The sequence below is a fragment of the Saimiri boliviensis genome, chromosome 10, assembly GCF_048565385.1.
Source record: "Saimiri boliviensis isolate mSaiBol1 chromosome 10, mSaiBol1.pri, whole genome shotgun sequence".
In the NCBI taxonomy this organism is placed as follows: domain Eukaryota; kingdom Metazoa; phylum Chordata; class Mammalia; order Primates; family Cebidae; genus Saimiri; species Saimiri boliviensis.
Window position 1 is genome coordinate 58,955,256 of NC_133458.1, and position 12,153 is coordinate 58,967,408.

Below are 12,153 nucleotides of genomic sequence, written 5' to 3' on the forward strand. Positions count from 1 at the left end.
TGGAACAATGCAGTAAGCCAAGCAAGTTGGTTTTTGAGGCTGGGAAGCACTAACAGAGTAAGGGAGATGCTCCCAAAAGCAGCTTATTTTTAATCTCCATCTGTCAATAAAGAGAGAACTTCTCACCAGAACCTGTAATTTCTTTTCTTTCTCGTTATGATTAAATAAAAGGTTGGCCCTCAATCAATTTAGTAGTGTCCAAATGAAAATTAATGAAGAAGATTTGGTGGTGCTTCCATAAACTCCATCACTTTCATAGAGGCTCACTTACTACCTACACACTTTCATATTTTAATATATTTTCCCACAGTGAATCATTGCAGATACCAAGCATCGGCATACGATAACTTTCAAGCTTCTTTGCACCACCAGTAATCAAGTATTTTTTGTTTTTTGTTTCTGTTTTTTTTTTAAATCAGCAGAGTGTCAGTTCTCTGAGGAGAGGAATACCGTTTCTTTGTTTATCCTTGGCAGCCTGAACGGTGTCTGGGACATATTACGTGCTCAACATAATACAATGACTAGAATTAAATCTAATCATTGCTATTCACAAGGAACACCTTTCATTTCCAAACACTCTCATAGACAGGTAGATTTGTTCAACACACTCTACAGTTGTTTTACAAAGAGGTTCAGGTATAATTTTTTGAAGTATGTATGTATGTGGTTTCTTTATGAATTTGTTAATACATAAAGTAACCACACATTTCAGTTTCTCATATGTATTTACATGATAAATAGTCATATATTATATGTGAAGCTGCTTTTATACCACTTTGCCTCATTGACTCAACACATTTTTGGAAAATAAAAGGCCTCATTACATCATTAAAAACACAAGATGAGAATACTTTAAAATGTATTATTTACATTGAAATGAAAGTACTGAGACCCTTAAAAAGTGGCAGTTAATTTTTAATAAATCTTACAGAACCTATACATGTAAATGCTCTTGCCCATGGAAAATTATCTATTTAAGATGCCATACAAATATTTATATACTGCTGTCACTCAAAAATCATTTTACAGTAACTTTCATAATCAATAGATAAGTCACAAGAAAAATCATCTGTTACAGAGTCTCCTTATCTGGCATCAAAACCTTTATTACTGACCTCAATGACTCACTCTAATCTCTAGATGTGCCCGTAAACTTTTCAAATAATTTTTAAAATAAAATCTACCCTCAAAGAATGAAGATGTGTTTCACTGAGGATATTTAGAAGATTCCATCACAGTAGTTCAATTCACTATGGTGTAAGTGATTATTCGATATATTCTGAAGAATGGAAACATTACAGGAGTAAGTATATGACTCCCCTATTTGAATTTAGGGAGAGCATACATAACATGAGACTCATCTAAGGGACACCTGCATATCGACTGCAAAGTGTGCTGAGGAAGTTTCTTTCATTTTTAAGGATGGCATTTCTTGTTCATAGTAACTAGCAGTACCAAAGGTTTCGCTCAGAATTTCACCACCAGATCCACATCAGAAATCATATCCCACTTGAAATATAGAGATACAGTTTCCTAGAAGATAGAACTGCATTCAAATTAAAGAAAAGATTAAGAAATCTCTTTCGTGGATTTTACTCACATCAACAAGCTGATGGACTCCACTTGCTGTTTTTGCCAGTGTGACAAGGTCTTCTTGCATCTTATCCACCCATGACTTGATACTGCAGAAATCAGAAAAGATTATGTTCTATCAGATCTCTGGCAAAGAAAGGTCACACACTGATATTTTATATCCATGCTACAGACAATTCATTAAAATGTTTTTAAATTATTTTTCTCCCTCCTAGCACCATGTCCACCCTCCTTCTCCAGCTTTAAAGTGCAAAAGCACTAAATCTTTTTTTTTTTTTTTTTTTTTTTTTTTAAAGACAGAGTTTTGCTCTTGTTGCCCAGGCTAGAGTGCAATGGTGCAATCTCGCCTCACCATAATCTCTGCCTACCAAGCTCAAGCAATTCTCCTGCCTCGGCATTCCGAGTAGCTGGGATTACAGGCATGTGACACAACGCCCAGTTAATATTTGTATTTTCAGTAGAGACAGATTTCTCCATGTTGGTCAGGTTGGTCTCAAACTCCCAAGCTCAGGTGATCCGCCTGCCTCAGCCTCCCAAAGTGGTGGGCGTGAGCCACCACACCCAGCCCCCAGCCAAGAGCAATGAATCTTTCAGTGCAAGCTTTCAGGATACTGAAATGCCCCCACATCAAAAGAGAAAAATGACATTGATGTCTTGTCTAATATGAGAATAAACAATTTGCTTATTTTCTATTAAAATTCCATTAAATAACTATTAAACATTCTAAAATACAAACCTTATCTTTTAGCTTACGAGTCTTCTGAATATAATAGCAAGATCATACTAAATGCAGACCATTTGTAAAATGCAAGAACAATTCCACCAGCCAGGTGAAACATTCAACAATCTGATGCATACCCTTCTCGTCTTTTAAAATTATTTCACATAGTTGAAAGTATGTTACATAAAATTCATACATCTTTTTACTTTGTAATATGATAGATACTTTCTGATGGCATTACAAATACTTTATAAACCTATTATTTTTCATGGCCACTTAACATTCCATTATCTCTATATTCCAGAATATACTTGACCATCTTCCTTTTTAAAAAGAACTTTAAGATATCATCAGCTTCCAACCACTACATATTATACTACCACAAATATCTTAGAACACGAAACTTAAGAATATTTTATTTCTCTAGCTAGATTCTTAGATTTGGAATTACTGGATCTGATTAGATTTGCAATTACTGGATTTAGAATGATTGGATCCAAGTAATTACTGGAATTACTGGATCCAAGTTTTAAAGCAATAGTTTTGATAATTAAAATTATGATTGAAGAATTTAAGTTCAAATCTTTTTCAGGTATACACTTCAGATTAATGCAATGGATATCTTAAAATATGAGCTATAGATGTCAGGATATTTTAGAAGAAGCGAAATCCATGTTCTATCTCACTTTTTCCTGGCATTAGAGATATTACCAAATAGAACCACACAATCTTCCCTATTCATATTAAAATCATTTAACTTGTATTCCTCCATATATTTCACTTATTCTTTCTCGGGTTGTAGACATAAAGTGTGTATTCCTTTTTGCCCAGGCAAATATAAAGAAACATTAGTAAGCCAGTAAGGATGATAGATAAATGATCTATATTTGAGTTTGAACTTTTCTCTACATATCTACATATAATTTCAATCATGGAGATTTAACTGTGTCTGATTTCTCTTCCTTAGAGAAGAATTCCAAAGGTATATCAAGATCACCAAAATTTTTTCAAATAAATTTAAATATACCAAAATAAAAAATTAAATGTGGAATAAAAGCATAATATGAAAAAGAGATTTAAATGACATAGAAGAGAGCATTTACAAGAATGATGGGCTGATAAGAGGAAGAAAAAAATGGAAACTCAGTTACAAAAAAAGGATGAAATGCCTTAGAGGAAAACACAAAGGCTTGACTTACGTATGAAACAAACTAGTTACAAAATGAAATACATTAAAAACAGGAATACTTTAGCACAAATTAAAATAAGGAAGAATACTTATTGAACCACTATATGAATAGGATAAAGGTAAAAGAATATCAAGAAACCAAAAAAAAAGGGAGTAAGGTATAAAACAGAGAAAATTTGTTATAATAATATTTTAACTAGTCCTATTTATTAGCTGGTGCATATATTTGAAAAATATTATAAGTAAATATTCTTAGTAAATACAGTTGTGTCCTATTTTTATATTAAATACAAAAAATTCCACTAGGTAGGAGCAAAAACCATTGATACAATTTCCTAATTTAGATTAGACTCTAACTCAGAATTCAGATTCTAAGCAATTACTGAACAAGTCCTAGAACCTAGAGAAAATGAGTCATCTCTTTTCAAACATAATTTCCAACACTGACAAATAGTAAGGAATGTTATACATCCCTTTCGCTCGGAAACTGAGAGGCAAAGAATACATATGTAAAGAAGTGAACTTAACTCATCCCTGAATTCTAATTTATACTAAACTGACCCAAAACATACATTCTAACTTGACACAAATGCCCTGTCACTACCAATCTTCGTTGAGGTGAACTTATTTTAGCTGAAAAGCAATTCAGAACCCATTCAGTCGTCCCTGCCCCAATGACAAGCTGTTAGGAATACTTTATAGGAGTAAGAATTATTTTTTATAAATATGAGGTGTTAACTTGGTTTTCTGGAATACTTAGGCACCTGCCTTTCAACCTAGAACTAAAAGGTTTTAACAAATAGGAAATAAGGAAAGGTCCCATTCACCATGAAACTAAAACATTACACAAGGGAAAACACTCATGTGAGCAACAATTTTTAATCAATCTTTCTCTTTCTTGGTAAATTTTCAAGCATAAATATATAATCACTAAGCACTGTTTTATTAAATTTATCCAAAAGGCACTATAAAATTTGGGAGAAATTACAGAGGATATAGCTTTTTCGTGTAATAAACAACTAAGATAGCACTCCACTAGGAAGATTCACTGTTGTTTTTGCTTAATCCCTTCAGCAAGTACTAGTAACTGCTGGAAGATACTAAAAGATGAAGATGCAGGTTAGGTTTAAAACTGGGTCTGGGAGGAAGAAAGAAAACAACAAGAATATGGTAGCAAGTTTGAGGAAGCAGGAGAGAGCCAATGCTTAGTAAGTAGTGGTATGAGGAGGTTGATAGAAAAGGTTTTCTGGAGTAGTAGCTACTTGAAGTCATATTTGAAAGACAAGTGGAACTTGACAAAATTGAGCAGAGAGGGAAGTAGCCATAAAAGCAGAGACAAATGCAAAACATGACATCTTCAGTAACTTCAAGAGGTTCGAACGACTGACTAAGGCCAAGCTTGGTTCAGCAAATGGTATGGAACGAGGGTAGAAATAAAAGGGAAGAAATTCAACCACATGGGCCAGGCCAAGGGTCTGAAATACTATTCTGAAACATTTAGATTATATTCTCAAAATAATGGAGAGAGATTAGAAAATGAGAAGTCAGAGGGGAACAGGATCATGTACATGTATAGAAACATGGTGAAATAACTTCCCTGACACTGAGAGAATCATAGCTTAGAGGGAGAACCGAAAACACAAAGAGACACAAAATCTATTAAGAGGTAAGAAATGAGATGGAGCCAAACCAATTCAGTAGTGGTGAAAGGGGTAAAGAGAAAAGAAGGGAAGGCAAGTAGAAGCAACTAGCTCAGCAGAAATTCTGAAGGATGGCCAGTAAGATTTTATGCACCACTGGTTATAGAATGTGAATGAGAGGAAGAACGTGAGATGATTCAGGGAGTTTCTCAGGCAGAGAATGATGGGAACTGTGGTAAAGAAAGTACGTATAGGAGAAATAACGGGTTAGAGGGGCACTGATAAGTTCGCTTTTATTGGTTCAATTACAGGTGTTCTAGGGAGACTCAAGTATAGATATACACTAGGCAATTGAACAACTAGCTCTTGAAAGAGAAACCTCCATAGAATTTAAAGATCAATGTATAACTCCCAAAGGAGAGTATACAGAGAAAGGAAGGAAAAGAATAGTAGTCACAACTCTGGAAAGTTACATTTAAAGAAAAAACAGAGGAACCTGAGTAGCAACCAGAAAAAGGAATCCAAGAACAATGATATCACAAGAACCAAAGAAGGGAGAAGTTGCCAAAGAGAAGAATCAAATAAGGTGATAAATTTATGCACCTTGTCTTTGAGGAGAATGAGGAATCAGTGCTCTTTCTGGGTTTTAATAGAATAGATGTGAGCCTACTTCTATGCAAAAAGAGAAAGGCAAGTAGAGAAGGAAATATCAAAGATTACAGGAGAGAACACGTAATTTATCGACAATGATGCGGTACAGGAAATGCAACCCCCAAATAGTGTGCCTTGGCATTTGTGAAAACACCACAAGCAGGAAGGTCTTTCTGACCTTCTCCTACCAAGCAGACAATAAAACCTAGGAAGGTCACTGTCTGACCTTCTCCCTCCCTTCTCTCCTGAAGACCCTAGTGGCAAATGTCCTACTTTATACCCAGAAAGAAGGAACATCACACAGAGACTCCAAGTCGTGCTAAGTTCCCCCTAGTTTATTATTAGATCACATCCTTTCATCTTCTAATTATACTTCTGCAATACTGTCCATAAAAACATACAGTTTTCTGTAAGACTTTGGGCCATCTTCTGAAGGCTCTTGTGTCACATAAAACTTAATTCATAGGCTTTTCTCTTGTCTTCTATTTTTTAGGAGATCTAAGTCATGAACCTTACAATAGGTAAGAAATCTTTTCTCCCCTACAACTGTCCTTTAAAAGGCTCTAGATATTTTTTCTAGCACCTCTGTATCCCAACATGAGAATGTGGAGGTTGGGGATGAATTAAGAAATAAGCAGAATCAAGGAGAAACCTAATCCATGGCTAGAAGACAGGATACTTCTTCTCTGGGGAATGGAAAGAGAATGTAGATTTGAGGTAAATGGTAACAACAGGAATAACTAGAAAAAAAGTTGAGTCAGTTTTACTTATTGCTATTTCCTTTGTATTGAAGGCGGACCCGTTATCTGTTAAGGGACAAGAAGTAGGTATTAAGGCAGATAGTTGAAAAGATAACTGGAAGCTTAGAAAGAAGAGCTGGAGAGTATTTAAGGACTTGGCACTATAATGGAGGTCATCGGTTTCCACTGGTACTCATCAGTATGGCTGTGTGAACTTCTTACTAGTACTAGGCTGAAGAGAGCAAGAGCAGGAAAAAAAGGCATTCGATGAATGTGGGGCAGATACCAGCAGGTGAGAAAGAAAGACAAGGAAAGGCGTGTTGAAGGTGCTGACAATTTCAAGATGTCCACACATTCTAAATAAACAAGGACTACTGAAATATTTGAAAAATGTTGTAGTACTGCATTCATAAACATTGTTTATTTCCTTAACTCTTTTTCCGTGGAAACAAGAATCTTATAATATTTTGAGAAACTATCAAAATAATGTATTACTAGATTTCAAATTTTTATTTTTTGCATTTTTTACCTAATAACTTATGAATATGCTGCAGAGACTAAATGAGGAGGGCTGAGTATACATATACTTCAAATCACCTGACACACACACTTTTAAAACAGCAAGATCCTTAAACCATTGTGAAATCAAATTGCTCTAAGGAAGTTTAATAGTTTGAAAATATTTATCTTAGGAATACATATATAGTACAATCTTTGGCCAGGTCAAGAAAGTATAAGGCAACTCATGTATATCTGGTTGTATAGGTGTAAAACACCTTGACTAATACATACATTGTTCTTTGAGAAAGTACATGGTATTTTTCTAATTTGCAGTGTCAAGAACGCACTTAACACTGCTTGTTAGAAATGTATATTCCCCAGCTTCAAGTCTCTGGTGGTAACAGAGTTTTCAATATTATAAAGACAGGTCTTGAACATGATATCTAGTCAGAAGAGTAAGAACAATAGATAGTACTTGGGAAGAAAAACGATGAGAAGCTCCAGAGTTGTGTATGCAGTCAAGGTACACATGCAACAGAACTACTTCTTACCCCATTCCTACCACTGCAGCACTGCCCTTCTGAAATTCGTTTCTATGGCTCCTATGACCCTATTCCCTGGTCTCTCTTCTTTTATATTATTATCATCTGACTCCTTTTCATTTTCCAAAAGCCAAATATAGTCATTTCTCAGCATCTGTCTTTGATTTTATCTGCCATTCTCCTTCCTCAATTGTCTTTATTTTGACTCCTTCAAAATCTCCATATATAATCCCTAAATCTGAGCTCTAATTCTACCTTAACTACCATTTGATCATTTCATCTAGATGTCCCACCATTCCTTTTCAAATATGTATAAAAGTGAACTCAGCATCTTCCCTCCCCATACTATAAACCCTCCATGTCCCTTCTCCTTGATGGAAAAATCATCTCCCCAGTCATCCAGATCCATACCATCAATTTCTTCATCTCATCCCTCCTCCAGTCCTTTGTTTAATAATAGTATCTCGGCATTTTTCCCACACAGAGCTAATAGCTAAATGCATTGAGACCTTATTTTATACCATCTCTATACTAAAGTATTTAATATGCATTCTCTCACTCGGTCATCATAAAAATTAATGTTCATCTTTCACTGATGAGAAAAACTAAGAGATGAGGAAAATTTAGAGAAGATAAAGCAACAGAGCCCGCTAGGTTTTTATTTTCAAAGACCTTTTAATTCACCCGATCTCACACATTTCTATGCATGCTGACTGTCCTTTTCAACATTCTGCCTTGGCTCTATAACCTCGACCTGGAATTAATGTCCCACACTTCCATTATGAATGGATAAATCACACTAATATTCTAATATCACCTTTCACAACTTCCCAAACTAAAAATATTCTCATCTCTCCGCTAAACTTCAAAAGTTTCTTTATTGTGCTGTGTGCTTACTTTCCTTATACTTTCATAATTAGATGAAGACACCTTTATTCTTATTTATCAATGCATTTCCAAAGTTTTTATGACAGTGCTGTGAATACAGCAAACATGCATTTATCGAATAGAAACGTAAACTGAAATAAAATGCAATTGCTCTATTTTTTTAAAAAAATAATAAGTATTTTTATCTGATGCTTTAATGCATGTCTTCTTTCCATAATTCACATCAGAAAAAAAAAATGAACCGCTGGACCCATGCATCTGTAATAGCATCCACTTTTCAACAAGCAGCAGATTATCAAAATGTATACTTACTGCTTTAAGATATTATTAAATCTCTACAATGCATGCTTTAAAATTCCAAATATTTTCTGTGTATTAATTGTCATAGAAAAAAAAAAGTCTTATCATCCTTCTCTGTCCCTACAATAACTCATTACAGAGTTGACTAGCAGTACAAGATTTCTAAATGTTTGTTGTCTACAAATTCAATAAAATATGAAGCAGTCACTAAAATATCTCTTAAAATTGAGGCAAATATTTTATTGAATAATTGGAAAAATATTTTATATTCTCCAGTTCACTTTATTGTGCAGAAACAGCCCAAATTCTAAAAGCAAGCATAAAAAATACGCAGATTTTCATCACATTTGAGAGAAAAACACTTGCCATTCCATTAATATTGCTCCTTTTGAGGTTGGATTTGTCTGTAATGGGGCTTTCAAGAGAGTAGTGCATAGTTCAGAAAACTATTTTCAAAACAAAAAAGGACATGTGTGCATGTGCAGAACAACAAATTTAGAAAAACCCAAATTACACTTCATGTGATCTACTGTAAAAGTATAACAGTTGAGTAAAAATGTCAAGTCTGCATAGTTATCTATTGAATTGTTTTAAAGCCTAAGCTTAAGAGAGAATTTGCCTGGTTGGAACAATGCAGCCAAAATGATAGCTAAGCATTGTCATAATAGGTTTTACCCAAGACTAACTGTCTTTCCTTCCTGTATTGCATGCGGTTAAGTTCTCTGGAAAAGAGAATAATGTGTGTAAACCTACTCCCATTTGTAAAGAGCGAATATCAAAATAGACCTTTTTTCATGCCCTTCCCAATTTATTCCGCTAGCAATTATCACAGAGACAAAGAGGGAATGGGAGCTATACCAACGAGAAAATGGAAAGGAAGACGGTTTGTTACAGTAAGGGATGTATAGGAGGGGTAATGGGAAAGTGAGATGTCTGTGCCACTTGGAGCCCTGTCCTAAGGCAATTCTCTGCTTTTGCCACTATTTTAAGAAAGCATTTATTTTTAACCTAAGCAAATAAGAGACATAGTTATGCCCTGTGGAGCTGGGAAAAAATTTAAATATCAAAAGATCTAACAAACTGACCACTTCAATTGTGTTGATGCATAAATAGCTTATCATATATTTCAAAAGTCTAGTGTTCCACTTGCTATAAATAAATACTCTACCAATGCCAAACTGTTCCTATTTTTGTTATATAATAAACCACCCCCAGTGTTCCTATAGTTGGGTAAAAATAACATAAGTAAGCCAAAGATTTAGATAACCTAGACATGAAATTTTGCTAAATATGGATTTCTTATAACATGGACAACTATACAATTAATTTTTTTGGTATAAAGGGGGTGTTTGTTATCTACATTAAATCATAGGATTGTTTGTGAGATGGGTGTCATGCCAGGAATGTTAGTTAGTTCCTGAAATTATTCTCAATTTAAACCATTTTCAATAACACTGCTGCTCTGTTTTTAGAAAGCTGTTTCAACTTGCGAAATGCTTTAGTATTCCATTTTTGACTAGAGTAATCCTGTAAAAAATACAGAAAAGGATGTGTTCATGCTAATCAGTGGAAAGGTAAAGTACTTGAGAGTAGGAAAAAAGACTATCACTAAAATCTGATTCCTAAGCTGTTCATGTTTCTCTGCCTTCATTTTTTTTTTTTTTTTTTTGCTGCTCATTTGTGTGTGCACTTATCTGTGTGTGTTTGTGTGTGTGTGTGTGTGTGTGTGTGTGTGTGTGTAGTTAGTCCACATTACAAACTTCATATTCAGAGCTCTCAAAGTCCATGAGATCTACTTTTATTCATATGATCTTCTGTTCATGAGATCTAAATTTATTTTCATGAGATCTTCTTTTCCACTATCTTGGATTGACTTTGGTTTTATCCAAGTATTTTTTTTTTCATCTTTTCTTTATTTAGTTAATATTTTCTACCTCAGCTGTAGCAATTTGCTTCCAGCTTCCAAGACAACAAATAACCATTATACTTTGGGGTTGATATTAACATAGTTCCATGGATTAGCTGTAGCGGGGAGGGTTCTCATGCATGAGATTTGTTCCCTGAAGTCTTGAGGGATTTGTTTTTTATCCTTCCACATGACAATTAGTAACAACCTCTAGCATAGTCCCAGGAAGCCTAATGCCAACTGAGGTGTCCCACATGGCCACACAATCTGCTGCTGGTGTTTCTATGAACCAAATGAGCTAAAATCCTAATTGCTCATTACAAAATCTCCATTCATTTTATTGAAGATCTTTCCTTTTATTTTTTATCTGTGATTTTTCTCAGCCATTGGTAATTGTTTACAAAATTCACTTTAGCCTAATTCAAGCATGTATTTAATTATTATTTAATTACCATGGCATTATTTCATGTCATGGTAAAAATTTCCTTATTTTCTTTTTTTCTATGAATTAGCTGAGCATTCAAAATATTTCTAATACCATAAAATCCTCAAATGCTTATTACATTTGGAGTCTAACTTAAATGGCAAATCCACTTCCCCATATAGATCAGAATCTGCAGTCCAGCCAGTTGAACTGTTTTACAAATACATCAGTTTTGTCATGTTCTTTAAATATGTTTTGTATTAAACAGAAATCACCTCTCTATTCATCTTCAGCTCTGAAAATCATCCAAGTCTGGGCTTCGGTTCCCTCTTCTGGTCAGTTCAAGTCCTCAAACTCTCACGATTTTTCTTTTCTCTAAGTATCTAAAATATGTGCAGCCCATCCCACAAAATGTTACATATACTGACATACTATTTTATGTTAGTGTTATTTCTCCAACAATATTTAATTTCCTTGAATGGATGGGCCATAGCTTATTGTGTTCTGAGACTGTGTAGCACAGTTCTGAACATACAGTGGCTACTTAAAAAACAACAGAGCACCTATATGTCAGAAACTGTTCTGAACATGCTATGTGAACAAACTCTTTAATTCTCACCAAAATCTATTGAGGTAGATACTGCTATTAGTTCTACTTTACAGACAAGGAAACTGAGGCATAGAGAGGTTAAGTTACTTACCGAAGGACACAAAATTAGTAGTAAGTGGCAGGGTAGTTTGCTCTGAGAAGCCAATAACATGTAACTACGTCAATAAATGCTAACTGATGCCATGATCTGATTTATGGTTTGGTTCTCATTGTTAAACCACCAGATAGCAGCCCTCAACTCTCTTCTCATCATAATTTGTACATACCTCCTGTTTTCTAGTTTCCAGACTGTCATAGCTCTAGGTTCAAAGTCTGCTTCATTGACAGAAAGAGAGAAAGCAACATTTGCAGAAGTCTTATTTTTACATGGCAAGAGAAAAGCTAGTTATAGCTAGAAAATAACGATTAAAAACAAGAATACCTAGGTATGTTCTTCCTTAAAACATCT

The 12,153-nt window shown here is 34.5% G+C and overlaps 1 protein-coding gene across 7 annotated transcripts in view; it reads right to left on the bottom strand.

Annotated features, from left to right (window-relative positions):
* Nucleotides 1-12,153, bottom strand: part of CACNA2D1 (calcium voltage-gated channel auxiliary subunit alpha2delta 1) — a 486,450-nt gene that overhangs the window by 396,068 nt on the left and 78,229 nt on the right. For all 7 annotated transcript variants that reach the window (XM_039472910.2, XM_074379327.1, XM_074379330.1 and 4 more), the window contains exon 2: nucleotides 1,601-1,682. In XM_039472910.2, the coding sequence (XP_039328844.1) occupies nucleotides 1,601-1,682 (82 nt within the window). The remainder of the gene's footprint in view (nucleotides 1-1,600; nucleotides 1,683-12,153) is intronic.